At 44.6% G+C, this 17,658-nt stretch overlaps 2 protein-coding genes across 4 annotated transcripts in view; one reads left to right on the top strand and one right to left on the bottom strand.

Moving 5' to 3' along the window:
- Positions 1-17,658, top strand: part of RTF2 (replication termination factor 2) — a 90,423-nt gene that overhangs the window by 43,071 nt on the left and 29,694 nt on the right. The gene's annotated exons all lie outside the window — the stretch shown is intronic.
- LOC117369329 (beta-1,3-galactosyl-O-glycosyl-glycoprotein beta-1,6-N-acetylglucosaminyltransferase 7-like) overlaps positions 1-17,658 on the bottom strand; it is a 33,421-nt gene that overhangs the window by 9,652 nt on the left and 6,111 nt on the right. The window contains exons 3-5 of one of the 2 annotated variants that reach the window (XM_033963767.1): positions 13,292-13,369; positions 8,398-9,431; positions 1,550-1,645 (exon numbers count right to left, since the gene is read on the bottom strand). In XM_033963767.1, the coding sequence (XP_033819658.1) occupies positions 1,550-1,645; positions 8,398-9,431; positions 13,292-13,356 (1,195 nt within the window). In that variant the 5' untranslated portion in view covers positions 13,357-13,369. The remainder of the gene's footprint in view (positions 1-1,549; positions 1,646-8,397; positions 9,432-13,291; positions 13,370-17,658) is intronic. The other variant, XM_033963768.1, reaches the window with a different exon arrangement.

Genomic DNA, 17,658 nt, shown 5'->3' with positions numbered 1-17,658 from the left:
GGTGCAGAGAAGGGTGGCCAAAATGATAAAAGGGATGTGAAGACTTCCTTGTGAGGAAAGGCTAAAGTGGCTAGGGCTCTTCAGTTTAGAGAAAAGCCGATTCGGGGGAGATATGATAGAGGTCTGTAGTACTGAATGAAGCGGAATGGGTAGATCCAGCTTGTTTACTCTTTCCAACAATAATAGGACTAGGGGGCATGCAATGAAGCTACTAATTAGTAGTATTTAAAACAAACCGGAGAAAATATGTGTATGTCTTCACTCAACATAAAATTAAACTGGAATTCGTTGCCAGAGAATGTGGTAAAGGCGGTCAGTTTGGCAAGGTTAAAAAAGATTTGAATAATTTCCTAAAACTGAAGTCCATAAACCATTATTAAGATGAACTCTGGGCAATCCACTGCTTATTCCTAGGATAAGCTGCATAAAATCCTGTTTTACTCCTTGGGATCTTGCCAGGTACTTGTGACTTCGGTTGGCCACTGCTGGAAACAGGATATCGAGCTTGATAGACCTTTAGTCTGTCCCAGTGTGGCAACCTTTTGTTTATATGTTCTAAGTCGGTCCTGGAGAACCCTCTTGTCAGTCAAGTTCTCAGGTTATCCACAATGTTTAGGCATGAGGTTGATTTGCATACACTGCTTCCATTGTATGTAGATCTATTTCATGCATATTCATTGTGGATATCCTGACTGGCAAGGGGGTACTCCAGGATCAACTTGGAAACACTGCTCTAGGAGATTTAGGCACACAGGGTTTTAGAAGAGTGTGCAGGAAGATAGCATCAAATTATTGCTAGTTAATGGTTTGTTAACGAATTAATTTTTGCGCACATATTTGATTTGTGCAGAAAGTTCAACACCCAGATTTGGCTGCCTTAAATAGAATCCAGGGATGTAACATAGTAGATGACGGCAGATAAAGACCCGAATGGTCCATCCAGTCTGCCCAACCTGATTCAATTTAAATTTTTAAATTTTTTTCTTCTTAGCTATTTCTGGGCAAGAATCCAAAGCTTTACCCGGTACTGTGCTTGGGTTCCAACTGCCGAAATCTCTGTTAAGACTTACTCCAGCCCATCTACACCCTCCCAGCCATTGAAGCCCTCCCCGGCCCATCCTCCCCCAAATGGCCATATACAGACACAGACCATGCAAGTCTGCCCAGTACTGGCCTAGTTCAATATTTAATATTATTTTCTAATTCTAAATCCTCTGTGTTCATCCCACTCTTCTTTGAACTCAGTCACAGTATTACTCTCCACCACCTCTCTCGGGAGCGCATTCCAGGCATCCACCACCCTCTGTGTGTAAAAGTACAGTAATTCAGTGGCTGGTTAAGTTGAAGTAATGAAACCAGTTTCTCTACCTGCTGAGATCTTAGTTGTATGATTTCCTGTTGGATCGAGCTGGATACACACTTGTTAATTTGGGATCCTGTTGGCTATTTAAGTAAAAGGTACCAGAGTTCCAGTTCCTGCAGCCCCAAGTTTTACTCCCCGAATCTGTTTATTTTTTTTATAGGGTTCAATCTGAGACGGTAGAGTTACCTTTACAACCACGGTGGGAATTTCCAGCCTGGTCCCGCCATTTGATAGCGCGCACATTTCCTTCCCACTGAGCATCCGGAGTTGCACCTGGAGCATCTACAAAATAAAATTGGAAAACTAGAAGAGGATAGCTAAGAATGGGCTTAACTGTGAAACAAAAAAAAATCTCAGGAGAGACATACAAAACTCCTAAAACTAATGAATTATGCCCTATTGGAAACCATAGGAGGGACCTACCTAGACACTACCAGGTCTACCCATACACTCATACAAAGACCTACTTGTTCACTTAACACACAAAAAACAAGAAAAAAAAGTGGAGAAAAAGCCTCAGTTCATCTTCATATGGTAAAAAACTCCACTTATAAACAACCATTAAGCATTAACTGTGACCCCCCAGTTGCACTTGCTTCCCAATGGGACCCTGTTCTCTGACTCTCACGGCCCCCCACAGGGATCAGGGGGACACTGTAGAAAACAAACAAGCCAACAACAAAAATGTTTCTCAGATCTGTAAGTTAGATTCTGTTCATAAAAGGAATAAGCAGAGAGCATACCAGTCGTGCTTGTTGCTTGCCTACAATGATGAACTCTCGAAAAAAGAGACTTTGAATTACTTTTTTTTTTTTTTAGCCTTCAACTATGTGAGAAGCCTGATCATGCTCTACGAAATGGAGATTTTACTCACTGCTGTCTAAAATCCAGCACAACACTATTAACCCTGAATAATGACACATTATGGTGGCCTGGCCTGGCTCTGGCTCTCGAGGGCCGGAATTGCCTACCCCTGCGCTAAATCACTTGGGGGGTGGGGGGCTTTCAGGGCTTAAAATAGCCGGGGGAAGTGGGGGTTAGGGACAGAACCGGCCCAAATATTATTTGCGGGCCGGCTCTGCCCCTAACCCCCGTGAATACGGAAGGGGAAGTGTACTCTTACTTTACATTTAGGAAATCATTGAAAACTTATTTATTTGAAAAACAAGAATGCTGATTTTAATTTTACGATGTTGGTTCTATTCTTATTCTTCTAAACTTTTTATTCTTTAGTAATTTTTGCAACTGTATTTTAACTACTGCTGTATCTGACTGCTGTATGAAGTATTGTTTTTATGAAATTGTATTTTTTCGCTGAAACATTTCAGGTTTTTTTCTGTTGTGAACCACCTAGATCTGTTGGTAGGGTGGTATATAAGAAAATAAATAATTATTATTATTAATGTGGAAGCATGAAATCTGGCATTTAGATGTCCATACTGCAAGGATGTCCAAATCCCAATTACATAAAGCCAGGATATAGATGTCGAACAGTGCAGTATACTATATGTCAAGGTGATATGGTGTAGTGGGACTAAGGAGAGGCTAAATTATGGAGGCCCAGCTCTGATAATAGAAGAGGAAGAGATGTCCATATTTAGACCTGGCACTTGGCACATCCGGGTTACAGAAAGGTGCTCTGATTGAGCAGCTGTTCCTTAATCTCCCAGTGGTGGTGTGAAACTGGCCGGGTTCTCTGACAGCTTCAGATACTATGGGCATTTTTAATAAGGCACCATGCAGATCTGAGGAGTAACCTAAAGGTTAGCACAATGGATTGAGACCCAAGGAACCCAGGTTCAAATCCCATGTCAGCTTTATATATTTTTTTTTCTTATTTGTGAGCCCTCCCGGGACAGAAAAAAATAACTACTGTACCTGAATATATAAGATACCTGCAAGCCTGAAGACTATTGAAACAATATACATTTTTTTCTTCCTGAAGGGCTCACAATTTAAAAATATACTTAAAGAGCTGAAATGGGGTTTAAACCTGGGTTCCTTGGTTCTTAGACCAGTGGTCTAATCATTAGGCTACCTCTCTGCGTGGACATCTACCGTATATACTCGAATATAAACCGAGATTTTGGGGTCAAAAAAATGGCCCAAAAATGGGAGTCTCGGTTTATATTCAAGCCACCAGCTGATCACTTGGTACAGCTGTCCTCTTCCTGCTGAACTACAGGGGTGTCCTCCCCTCCGAGCTGCTATCCACAATACACTCACTGTCCCCAGAGTCGCTATCCACATACATGCCCCCACCCCCTAGTCACTGATCCCCCATATACCCATTGGTGCTGCCGCCGCAGATTCACTAACCTCCATACACTCGTGGATTGTGCTGCCACTGATCCACTGTATGTTGAACCGGGCAGGGCTTTGAACATCTGCGCATGCTTGAGGCTTGTTGGCTCCCGCCTTCTCTGAGAATCTCGGAAGGGCAGGAGGTGGCAGACCTTGAGCAAGCACAGATGCTCAAGGCTCCGCCTGGTTCAACATATAGCGGATCGGCCTTGGCAGACCCTATGGGTGTAAGGTGGTCAGTGAATATGCAGCTGCTGCAGCACCAATGGTTATTTGGAGGTCAGTGACTCGGGGTGGGGGCATGTATTATGGATAGCAGCTCTGGCGTGTGTGTTGTGGATAGTAGTGCCCCCTCCCCAGGCAGAATAGCGACCAATGGGGTGAGGGGGGGCGGTTTCGCTCCAAGTGCTCTGGCACCAACGTCAAGAACCTCTTTTGGGCAGCAGCAGCAGTGTTCCTAATTCATTGCTCTTGGCATCGGGCCTTCCTCTGTGCCGGTTCCTGCCTTTGCTGAAACAGGAACTAGACGGGACCCGGCAGAGAGGAAGGCCTGACCCCAAAAGCAGTGAATTGTGAAGGTTGTGCTGCAGACTGGAGGGTGACAGGGAGAGAGAGGAGAGGAAGAAATGCTGTATCCGATTTTTTTTTTTTTTGGGGGGGAGAGAGAGAGAGAGGGAGGGAGGGAGAAGGAAGATCAGAGAAAGGAGAGGAGATAAAAGAGAGATGCCAGACCATGGGAAAAGAAAGGATGGAGGGAAGGGAAGGAGATGCTAGGTCATGGAGGGGGAGGAAGAAATGCCAGGGCATGAGGGAGGGAAGGGAAGGAGATAGAAATGCCAGACCAGGGAGAAAGGAGGGAGAGAAAGGAAAGAGAGGAGATACCAAAGCATGGAGGGAGAGGGAGAGATGGAAGGGAGAGGAGAGAGATTCCAGGGCATGGAGGGGGGGGGAGGGAAGGAGACTGAGATGCCAAACCATCAGGAAGGAAAGGAGAGAGAGGGAGGAAAGGGAAATACCAGAGTATGGAGGGAAAGGGAGAGATGGACGAAGAAGAGAGGAGAGAGGTCCCAGGGGAAGAGGGACAGATGCCAGTCCATGGGATGAGTTGGGATGGGAAGGAAGGAAGGAAAGGAGAAGGGAGAGATACCAGAGCATGGCGGAGGGAGTAGAGACAGAGAAAAAGGGAAGGAACAGAGAAAGAGGGCAGAACCTGGATGGAATGGAGAGTGAAGAGATGAGGAAAGCAGAAACCAAAACTTACAAAAGGTAGACAAAAGATTTTTTTGTTGTTGCTTTAGAATAAAGTAGTAGTGTAGCTGTATTGATAAAAAGATTACCTTATTTCCATTTTCTATTTATAAATGTTTGTTGGACTAATTTTAATACATTCTTTACTAACTTTTGGAGATCAAAATCCCCTTCCTCAGGGGTTTTACACTAATAAAAATATGTAATGTTAAAAAAAATTGTGTTAAAACTTATGGCAAGGATGTCTGGTCTTTATAGACTGGCTCACAAAGGATCACCCAAGTTTCTAATCTTGGTATATATTCGAGTCAACCTTTTTCCTCTCTTTTTTTTAGGGGGGGAGGGAAGGGTCACCTAGGTTTATATTCAGATCAGTTTATATTCGAGTATATGTGTGTTCAATGCTGCCATATAGACATCTATATCCTTTATTTTCTCCTGTTCATAATTTGGATGCTTCAGTTTGTAAAATGGGTGTTCATACTGGATATTTCTAGAACATGGATGTCCATTTGTGACATCCTAACTTGGATGTCCTTTTTAAAATTCTACTGTTGTTTTATTATTATGAAATAGGCTTAAAAAAAGAACCCAAAAGATTTGCCAATAGTAAGAATAATTACACCAAAACTCAATTGGCAACAACTTTTTTTCTCCTTGTGAGAACACACCAACTTATGAAGCCTGATTAAGATTTAAAAATAAATAAAAATAGGATATCAGTACAGGCACAGCTCACTGTTTGGAGCACAATTTAGCCCTGGGCAGGACCTCATAGGTGACAAGCACCAGACACAACGTCTAAATAAGACTTACCCGTACATCATTATGTCCAATATTGAAATTATCAGTGCAAAAATCAACAAGCCCTTGGTGTGAATTCAAACCAGGTGAAAAAAAGATCAAGGCGTTTTAAGCCCCCGATATCAAAGTCCATCAAAAATCTGCATAATAAATATTAAAGTGCAGTGTGCTGATATAAACAAAATCATTGGAAAAGCTGTAGCCATTAATACAAAAGTAGTTAGCTGAGTCCCATCAAAAGTTTGTATCACTACAACTTATTATTATGGCCATATTTCATTTTAGACCTGTGAGGCTGAATTTTGTTAAGATTTACCTAGTGTTGCCAAGCTAAATAATGCTGCAAAAACTTATTTCCATATTGGAAATAATGAACAATTCTAAACTTGAACAAGAAAATACCTTGGGTGCCCACTTACATGGCAAGCAAGCTTTTTGGAACTGAGTCATACCTGTGTGTAATATACTGTAAAACAGAATACTATGTGTTGTCACCAGTCTTGTTCAATGAGCTCAAATTATTCAATAATAGACACCAAAGTTAGAAAAAAGTATTCAAAGTGACAAGATGGCCACTGGATGCATGAAGGTTTGACCCCTCACACTCCCCCAAGTAGTCACTGATCCCCCTGCTGCTCCCTAAAGATGTGAAAGAAACGGGGCGTACCAGCTTCTATGACAACTGCAGATATTATGGGAGATCAGCAGCAGGTGTCTGGAGTAGACTGTTGGGGTGGTGTCATGAACCATAGAGAGAGGAATCCAGGCCCATACTCCACCCTATTTACTTCATTTATGGTGGAAAATGTGAAGCCTTCAAAACTCACCCAAAACTTACTGTACTGCCAAATAGGTGACACCTGCAGCTATAAGGGCTATTGGGATGGTAGACAGGTGGGTATAGTAGGTTTTGGAGGGCTCACCATACACTTTAAGGGGGTTATGGTGAAATGTGTACCTGACATCCTTTATGTGACGTTCACAGCAGTGTCCCTTAAGGTGCTCCACTGCTCTGTTGGCATGTCTTTGTGGCCAGTGCATTAAACTGCTGGCCCCATTCACGTTCAGATGGGCTTGTTTTAAGACTTTTGATTTTGAAAATGGCCCAAAAAGATAGACGTCCTAAGGACCAGAACATCTAGACAAGCCATTTTCAATAAAAGAAAAAGATAAACAGTTTGCGGTTTCAAACATGGTTGTTTTCCCCACCTGGCTTCGGATGTCCTTGCGGAAACGTCCAAAGTCGGACTTAGACAGTCTATCAAAAATGCCTCTTTTAGTGTCATTTAGGGGCTGATTCTATAAAGGGCATCTAAATTGGCAAGAGTCTAGAAAAATGAGGAAAGACTAAAACGGTTAGGGCTCTTCAGCTTGGAAAAGAGACGGCTGAGGGGAGATATGCTTGAAGTCTACAAAATCTTGAGTGGAGTAGAACGGGTCCAAGTGGATCGATTTTTCGCTCTGTCAAAAATTACAAAGACTAGGGAACACTCGATGAAGTTACACGGAAATACTTTTAAAACCAATAGGAGGAAATTTTTTTTCCACTCAGAGAATAGTTAAGCTCTGGAACGCATTGCCGAGGTTGTGGTAAGAGCAGATAGCGTAGCTGGTTTTAAGAAAGGTTTGGACAAGTTCCTGGAGGAAAAGTCCATAGTCTGTTATTGAGAAAGACATGGGGGAAGCCACTGCTTGCCCTGGATCGGTAGCTTGGAATATTGCTACACCTTAGGTTTTGGCCAGGTACTGGTGACCTGGATTGGCTACCGTGTGAACGGGCTACTGGGCTTGATGGACCATTGGTCTGGCCTAGTAAGGCTATTCTTATGTTCTTATTGCACTTAGCCGCAATTCTGTAAACAGTGCCTAGTGGCGCCTATGTAAAAACTTAGGTGCCTGAAATGTAGGTGAGGGTTTTAAAGACCTACAATTCAGACGTGTAAGTTTTTGGAGAATCGTGCCTAAGTCATGCTCCACCCATAGAAACACTCACTTAGGTATTAAGCGCTACTAAGTGCCAAGTGATAGGCATCTATCGTCCAATTACTTTTTTTTTTACCCCAATTATTCAAGCTATTAAGGGCATTATGCCAATTAAGTTAGATGCCCTTTAAAGAATCAGCCCCTTAGTGAATAGTAAAATGTGAGTCCTAGATTCATGGTTTTACGCACTGCTACTACTACTTATCATTTCTATAGTACTGTCAAGCGCGCTAATCACTGTATTGCCTGGTAATATTTCTTTATGTTCATGTATGATGTATATGAAGTGAACTGGAACAGAAGACAACAAGCAGATCGTATGAAGAAAAAAATTTGTATTTAATCAAATTGCTCCCAGGTATAGTGCCGATGTGGCCGTGTTTCGCTTACAAGCTTGCATCAACGGCATACAATCGGCTGATATCAAAAGCAGCCGATTGTATGCCCCTGACGCAGCGAAACACGGCCACATCGGGCCCTGTTCCTCGGAGCTTTTTGATGAAATACATTTTTTTCTTTATGGGATCTGCCTGTTGTCTTCTGCTCCACGCTAGAAATAGTAGATCGTTTGCCTTGCTGTTTTCCTTATGAAGTGAACTGTGCACGTCTCTTATGTGGTACTATCAAAGTTTACGCTTTTTTTTATTTTTATAATAGGCGGGTAGGCTTGAGTTCTTAAAAAATATATTCCTTGCCTTTCAAACGATTCAGCGTAACCCAGTAGTGCTCATCTGGACTGTACGTGTCCTTTGACCATTGAAGTAAATCTTTTGCACGTTCATCCGTCAGTGCAAACTCTGCAAACTTCCTAGTAAGCACGTAATAAGCTGTACCGAAATATATGGTGAGGTTATGTGGCGGTCCGTCTTTTACGTTGCTAGTAGGATATACATACGACACTCCAACATTAACAAACTCCTTATAGCTAACACGTGTTCTGTGTTTTATATGGGCCGGTTGGATGATACCAGGGGTTACGTTTTTCCCATTCCATTTGCTCTTAAGGTAACGAATGATTTCCTGATTTGTCTTAATTGGGTAATCCTGCCCACAAAGGTTAATGATATAGTTCCACTGAATTTTGGAACGAAGTAGGTCCTTCATACAGTTAATGTCTGCTTGGAGTCTTGAAAATCCTGCATATACCACGTTCTCTCTCTTGGATGCAATGAAAACATTGTCAAAACAGTTGACCAAGCTTTGGACAGCATTCTTGTAGGTCTTGGAGGACTTTTCATCAATGTGGATGCAGTAAACATTCTGAGGTGCATATATGGCTCTGAGTAGCTTCACAAACATCTCCAGCTCTTTGTGAATGGTTACGATGTACGCCAGGGAGAAACTGGCTTCTTCCTCCGACAAAGCTTTTGTTATGAAATGCAGTTCTTTAACCATTCTCGAGCAGTTGCCTGGATTTTGCAGAAGGTTGGAGACTTGTGTTGCCCTCTGGGGAATAGCTTGCTGACAGAAATTTCCAATTATTGGCGCTGCCGTTACCCCTCGGAAGAGAGCTGAACAGAGCTCATCTGGGTAAAATCCACATTCGAGTAAATTGGGGAGAAACGGCTGTGCAGTTGACTCCTTAGGAGCAGAAGAGTTTATATAAATAAAAGTGCAGATAAAGATACAGATGCCAAGGCAAAGAATAAATCCAGACTTGGCTGCATCCAGCTGGGTCATCGTTTCCTGTTCTGAAACTTTCTTTGCACCATGCTTTGTTTTGGAAAATCTGCAGAAGGGGAAGAAAGAAATGTTTATATTGAGGTTATGATGTCTTCCCTTTAGTGCAAGTACTTTGCTTTTATTGGACAAAACCTTGCTAAATGGTTTGCACATTCAGATTGTTAATAAAATGATAGGTACTGTTGATTTGTTCTTATCTGTACTAAAATTGTTTTAAATACCATGCACGTAGCCAGTATGCTTTTAGAAGCTGAGTCTTTTTAAGAGGGTGGGGTTGTTTGGACTGTATAGGTCAGTGTTCCGCAAACTTTCACAAGCCGCGGCACACTAAAGGTAGTGGCTGTGGCTCGAGGCACCTGGAAGTGCGTGGATATTGTCGGGATGACATCAAACGCATGCGTGACATCTTCATGTCGATGTCTGCGTGTGTGTGAAGGCTCTCCAGGGGTGCCAGAAGGGAAGAGGGCCGGAGAGAAGGATAGGTGCTGGCGCCCACTGATTGACTACAGGACGAGCCTCTCCTCCTTCCTAGTGTACCGCGGCACACCTGAAATCTCAGGAGGCACACTAGTGTGCCTTGGCCCACAGTTTGAGATACACTGGTATAGGTTATCTGTTCTGCATCATCAGTAGTAGTAATGCTCCAACTTGAGGCTCGTAAATCTTGTGCATACCTTTAATGCAGAGGTGTCAAAGTCCCTCCTGGAGGGCCGCAATCCAGTCGGGTTTTCAGGATTTCCCCAATGAATATGCATGCGATCTATTTGCATGCACTGCTTTCATTGTATGCTAATGGATCTCATGCATATTCATTGGGGAAATCCTGAAAACCCGACTGGACTGCGGCCCTCGAGGAGGGACTTTGACACCCCTGCTTTAATGCCACATGATTCTCAGGGGTACTAGAGTTAGACCATTTGAACGTGTGTTTTGAGAGACATGTTTCTGCAGATGCTCACTGAGGCCCTAGTGCACAGGTGTCAAACTCGGTCCTCGAGGGCCAGAATCCAGTCGGGTTTTCAGGATTTCCCCAATGAATCTGCATGAGATTATTTGCATGCACTGCTTTCAATGCATATTCATTGGGGAAATCCTGAAAACCCGACTGGATTCCGGCCCTCGAGGAGGGACTTTGACACCCCTGCCCTAGTGCTTAAAGCTTACTGTGCTAGTAAAGTTCAATTTAGACTGGTTGTAACCAGTCTAACTTGCAAGTTATTTCAGCCTCTGATGCACTTTTTTTTATCGTTCGCAATAGCAGCCACTGGGAATCCTATGCAAATGCATTACAGTGAGCTCATTAGTATTAAAATGAGCACTCTGTGTAATGCCTGCCTTTTAGCATGCACAATTTTCCGGCAGGTCTGGAGCTGCAGGTAACATGGGAGTGACTTCTCGCGGAGCAGTCTGCTAGCATTTTAAAAAGCTGCACATGTGGAATATGTGTTTTGTATGTGTGTAACCGATGCATCTAAAATCACCATGTCTGACCCCCCCCCCCCAAAAAAAAAAACACCATTCCAAACTGCTGCCATAGCAAACAGCTTCAGCTTCACGTTTTGGCCCCCCCCCCCCTGCTTGCTGCTGCTTCTGCCTTCTTTTGAGCTCTGGCGATCGCAGCCATATATTTTTCTGGGCCTTACGCCAAACACATTTCTTCCCCTTTACTGCCAATACTTGACTCTAATAGCGTGCATATAATTTGCATGCTATTAGCGTTGAGTGTCGCCTGGTACTTTAGAATCGCAGTTAAACTGGTGTTTTCCACCGCAGTGCCAGAGTTCCGTGCATCTGGCCCTGAGAGATAAGGTTCAGTACAGTTGAAGGACTGTGAGTTTTCAACTTCTAGTGCTGCAGCCTTCTTTCTGAGTGTGAGATTTCTTGGGCTATATTGTATAGGTTGGACATGAGAGAGAAACTTTTTCTATCATCATGTGCACAGTTACTTCTGAACCATTCGATCTAGAGAAGCTACATTTCGGGAAAGAATATTAATAGTGTTTCCCTGGTCGTTCGCGGTCGGCGGTTTGCGGTCCCGGTCATTCGTGGTATTTTCTGACCGCGAACCGCTGACAAGGAGAGGGCAGCAGGAGAGAGAGCAGCCGGAGCGCCGCGAGTGCAGGAAATCACTCATGGTATGCTCCGACTGCCTCTTCCTGCACTAAGTCAGGCCTTATCCAATCAGGAACTGCTTTGACACGCAGCTCCTGATTGGATAAGGCCCGACTTAGTGCAGGAAGAGGCGGTCGGAGCATACTGCGAGTGATTTCCTGCATTTGCGGCGATCCGGCTGCTCTTCCGCTACCCTCTTCAGCCTCCCCCATGAAAAACCGTATTCGAGGTTTTTCAAGATTCGTGGGGGTTCCTGGAACGGAACCCTCGCGAATATCGGGGGAATACTGTACATGTGTATGTTCCAGCACGTACAGAGGAGGCAGGAATTTTGAAAAGTTCTGTATGGGAATAAAGACCTGCATCGTGCCAGAGCTTTTAGGTATACGTGCTGACACTTCCCTGTGGACATGGCCATTTTTTAACCTTCACATATAATACTAATCTTACAGTCCTCCAATCTTGAAAAAAGAGATTAGTATTCATATATGGAGGTTAAAAATGGCCATGTCCGCAGGGAAGTGTCAGCACGTATACCTAAAAGCTCTGGCACGATGCAGGTCTTTATTCCCATACAGAACTTTTCAAAATTCCTGCCTCCTCTGTACGTGCTGGAACATACACATGTACAGTATTCCCCCGATATTCGCGAGGGTTCCGTTCCAGGAACCCCCACGAATCTTGAAAAACCTCGAATACGGCTTCAAACGTTAATTGCTCTTCACTCGTACTTTTCTGGGCTGGAGCTTTTAGGTATACGTGCTGACACTTCCCTGCAGACATGGCCATTTTTTAACCTCCATATATGAATACTAATCTCTTTTTTCAAGATTGGAGGACTGTAAGATTAGTATTATATGTGAAGGTTAAAAAATATCCATGTCTGCAGGGAAGTGTCAGCACGTATACCTAAAAGCTCCAGCCCAGAAAAGTACGAGTGAAGAGCAATTAACGTTTGAAGCTACTTGGGTGTTTTTAAACATTGGAAGTAGAAATATTTTTTTTAAATGGGGTCACTCTTAATCCCTTAAGTAAAGTCCTGGTGAAACAAACACTTTTTAAAATTTCTGTGTGCTCCTCTGAGCTGATGCACAACCTAATAGGAAAATTCCTCTCCCCCACCCCAATATTCTACCAGCGAAGTCGTCATTTTTTTAAACTCTTACCTTTTAACTCTTTGCATTGCCTTTTAATTCTTACCTTTTCTGGTTAAATTAGCCCCCCCCCCCAGTATTCAGTTCCGGTGCCCGGCATTGAATACTGGGGGACTAAATGTGGGTGAGCTGGGCACTGGAGCTAATGCGGGCCGTCCAGTATTCAGCCAGGGCCGCATTAAGGAGTTATGCAGGTGCCAGCACCTACATAACTTTTTTTTAGCTGACAAAACCCTCCTGATCTCCCTCCTTGCCTCTCTAATAGCCCCCTCGCGCCTACCCCTTGTGGCTTTATTTTGACGGGTGCACTCGTATCACCAACAACCCCACTGGACCTTCAGGGAGACGGGTAGGCCCAGGGGGACCTACCTAGACATCGGGTGGGAGTGGAGGCAGGAGTACAGAGCATCGTGACCTGGAGGGAGTGGGGAGGAAAGAGGGGGGTGGGGCTTTTAGGCCAGGATGGGGATCAGGAAGGTGTTAGCAATTAAAAATAGCTTTGTGGGTGCCAGCCCAATATTCAGTGCCGTCAAGATGGTTTTGAAATGACCTCCCTGGTGTTTCACTCTAAATATTCCAGCTTTGACTAATCATTCCTCTTCCAACTATGCAGATAAGAGATGGAATGAATATTTCACACCTTTTTATATCACCTATGTACACGGTTTCGCCTGAACCATTTGATCTTGAGAAGCCACTTTGCATAGCAGGAATATTTCTATAAAAGAAATGAAAACAATACCTTTAAACTCGACAGATCTAGTCAAAATGTTGTAAACATTTATTTCCCTTCAAATGGACTGATTTATGTGTGTGCACTCTCTCTCTAACTTATAGCAATCTGATTTAGGCTTATTTATTTATTTAAAAAATGTCTAACCCGCCATCAACATACAAATAAGTAAACAAACATATCTGAAGCATCTTCAATCAGGATCCAAGGTCAATCAAGAGAAAGCCGCCACAAGCAAAGTTGTTTTCAATAGGTTCTTAAATGTTTGAATATCAGAAAGCAACCTTGGCTGTGCTGTTATATTATTCCATAATAAATCACCTTCAACTAGTCTCATATTGGCATAATGTACATTGTGTATAGAATTCAAAGCTAGGTTTTCCTTTGGAAATTTGCAGATGTTGCCCAAACTTTTCATAAATATTTGCAGGAAAGATGGCTGCTAAAAACTGCTCTGCATATCTTTCCTTGTTAGGTGTTGGAAAGGAAGTTACAGTGTGCTGAAATTTAACTGCAGTAGTTTAATTCTGAGCCTTTGATTAATTCAATTGGAATATATCAATACCGGGTGACTTGTTTTTCGATAAAGCGTCAATTGCTGCTATGACTTCTTTTTTTCAAATACTTGGTACCTTGGATTACGAGCATAATCCGTTCCAGGAGCATGCTCGTAATCCAAAATGCTCGTTTATCAAAGCGAGTTTCCCCATAGGAAATAATGGAAACTCGCTTTGATATGTTCCCCCCCCCCGAGGCTAGGGCGCTGCTCCCCTCCGCTCGCAAAGTCCACCCCCCCCCCCCCCCGCGTGATCTGGCACCCCCCGTGAGAACAGGCACCCCCCGCCCGACCAACTTTAACTCACCCCCCCCCCCCCCGTCTGGCACCGGCACGAGAACCGCTCCCCCCCGCTCGCAAAGGCCCCCCTCCCGCTCAAATCGGCACCCCCCCCACGAGAACAGGAACCCTCCGCCCGACCAACATTAACTCACCCCCCCTTTGGCACCGGCACGCAGCCCACAAGTGCCGGTGCTGGTGCCGCTTGAAGATCTTCGTCTTCCCAATCTCTGCCGGCTTTGAGCATGCATCTGCGCATGCTCAAGCCCTTCTAATTCTCCCTTTCGCTGAGATTCTTGGCGAGAGGGAAAATTAGAAGGGCTTGAGCATGCGCAGATGCATGCTCAAAGCCAGCAGAGACTGGGAAGAAGATCTTCAAGCGGCACCGGCTCTTGTGGGCCGCGTGCCGGTGCCAAAAGGTCGGGCGGGGGGGTTCCTATTCTCGCGGGGGGGGGGTGCCGATTCGAGCGGGAGGGGGCCCTTTGTGAGTGGGGGGGAGCGATGCCGATTATCGGGGGGTGCTCGCAAATCAAGTCAACACTCGGTTTGCGAGACACGTTTTGCAAGAATGTTTTGCTCATCTTGCAAAACACTCGCAAACCGGGTTACTCGTAAACCGAGGTTTGACTGTATCTGGTTCTTCTTTGGCATTTAAGGTTGGTCAAATTAATCTTCCCAAGGAATTGTTTTTGTTATGATCGTATATGTCAAGTGCTGTAGAAGGATTTCATTAATACACGTATTATTGCCAATAGCAATTATTGAAATTAGTTTGGTAAATTACTTATCACTTGTTTTGGTTTTGTAGTTTTCTCAGCATAATATATCTAATGTAATAGGTCTGGATTCTTATTAGAGACTAGCTGATTACCCGGCGTTGCCCGGATATTTATTTATCCCAAAATGTCCAACCCCCTACATGTCCCACCCCCCTATGTCCCACATGTCCCACCCCCCACGTTACCCCCCCCACATGTCCCATATGCCCCACCCCCATGTCCCATCCCCCTACCCTCCACATGTCCCAAAGGAATGTCCCTCTCTATGGGGCTGAACTTAGACTTAAATGGCATCAGGAGTGTCGGTATTCATCTCTGCGAGCCCGAAAACTATGGGTTGGACATTAATATCTGTCGCTTTTGAAAATTTTAACATATCACCCCTTCCCACCCCCACAGTATTTTACCCCGTCCCACCTGCACAATATTTTTCCCCAGATAGTAAGTCATATGTGTACCAAGTTTGGTTGAAATCTCTCCATGCGTTTCAGAGTTATGCTGAGTATTCATCTGTGAGCCCGAAAACACTATGGGGTAGATACTAAAATCTGTCATTTTCAATCATTTTTACATATCCCCCCTTCCCACCCCCACAGTGTTTGTCCTCAGATAGTAAGTAATGTGTATGTCAAGTTTGGTTGAAATCTGTCCATGCATTGAAGAATTATGCTGGAACATACATACATACACACACACACATATATTCAAATTATAATGTGAAATATTTGACAAAATGAATACAATACAACTAACGCAAAACTTGATTATAAACAACATTTTTAGTTTCACCTCCAGGAGCAAGAACATATAAATTCTTGGGTGAACCCACCCTTGAGCAAGCAACATAGAGTTGTGGGCCGAGAGACCCCCAGAACATATCACCCCAGGTAGTGAGGGATCTGCATACCAAGTTTCGTTCAAATCGGTCAAGCCGTTTTTGAATTACTGTGAGAATGGCAGCTATTTACATTTTTTCCATTGACATGAATGGGTGAAATCTGATTTTCTGTTTGTAGCTCCGCCCACGTGTGCAGGTGGGCCGCGAGACCCCCAGGACATATCACCCCAGGTAGTGAGAGATCTGCATACCAAGTTTCGTTCAAATCGGTCAAGCCGTTTTTGAATTACTGTGAGAATGGCAGCTTTTTACATTTTTTCCATTGACATGAATGGGTGAAATCTGATTTTCTGTTTGTAGCTCCGCCCACGTGTGCAGGTGGGCCGCGAGACCCCCAGAACATATCATCCCAGGTAGTAAGGGATCTGCATACCAAGTTTCGTTCAAATCGGTCAAGCCGTTTTTGCGTGATCGCGGCACATACACACACACATACATACATACACACATACATAACGGACGCCTCGTACAGCGAACGCTGCGCATAACGAACTTTTTGTCTTGCTCCCTATAACGAACTTCGTTTCACACAACGAAGTCGCCCGAGGGGCCCGGGGGGGGGGGGGCGGAACTACTCTCGCCGCTTCCTAATGTGAGCCGGGAACAGCAGCACCCTCCTGTCTGAATGCAGTGTTCCATCATCTCCCTCCACCTTACCTTAGATGCCGAGTTTTCCGGCTTTCTTTTTCGGCCAGCCACACACTTTCAAAGAGCAGCACATGCGCGCATGCTCTGTTGTTCAATCTTCTCCTCTGACGCAACCGGAAACCGGAAGTTGCAGGAGAGGAGAACATTGATCAACTTCAGCAGCTGCGCGTGCACAGCTTTTTGAAAGCGTGCGGCTGGGTGAAAAAGAAAGCTGGCAAACTCTGCATATAAGGTGAGGTGGAGGGAGGGAAATGTAGGGCTGCAGAACGAATTATTTTGTTTTACATGTATTCTTATGGGAAAACAGGGCTGCAGAACGAATTATTTTGTTTTACATGTATTCTTATGGGAAAACGCGTTTCACACAACGAACGTTTCACATAACAAACTTGCTCCTGGAACGGATTAAGTTCGTTGTGTGAGGCACCACTGTATATAGATTTGAGAAAGGGACAGTATTATTGGTGAGGAGCTGTCTTGCAGTGGCAGGAAATAAGGAAATAACTTATTTTTGAGCATAAGCAGACATAATTTAGGAAGTACCGTATTTTTCGCACCATAAGACGCACCCTAGATTTAGAGGAGGAAAACAAAACAAGAAAAAAAACATTCTGAACCAAATTCTCCCTGCCAGGCTCCACACCCTGTCCCCCCTCTGGTGGTCTAGTGGTAGGCCGGGACAGAGCACAGGGCAGGCAGGCCTAGTGGCCTAGTGACAGGCAGGCAGGCCTAGGGGCAGGCAGGCATGGCCCCCCACCCCAAGGCAAGCAGACAGGGCCCCCCTGAACTCCCCCGTAGCTTATTTTAGTTCTTCCGGCGGTCCTGCTCTTCCCTCCAGTTGACTCCCGAACTAGCTGCAGCAGTGTCAGAGCGGTGCAAAAGGCAAATGCGCACTTTCTGCGTGCTTGCCTTGTCCCGCGCCGCTCTGTAATGGCTGCCGTCAGTGCACAAAAGGCAGGCGTGCACTTTTCGCATGCCTTCTCCCCTGCCATTCCATGATTGGCTGCCGTCAGTTCTCGTGCAAGAACTGATGGTAGCCATTCACAGAGCGGCCCGGGACAAGGCAGGCGCGCAAAAAACGTACGCTTGCCTTTTGTGCCGCTCCGACGCTGCT

This window comes from Geotrypetes seraphini, chromosome 11 (genome assembly GCF_902459505.1).
Source record: "Geotrypetes seraphini chromosome 11, aGeoSer1.1, whole genome shotgun sequence".
Classification (NCBI taxonomy): domain Eukaryota; kingdom Metazoa; phylum Chordata; class Amphibia; order Gymnophiona; family Dermophiidae; genus Geotrypetes; species Geotrypetes seraphini.
Note: the sequence above shows the minus strand (reverse complement) of the source record. Positions and strands in the feature narration are given on the sequence as shown.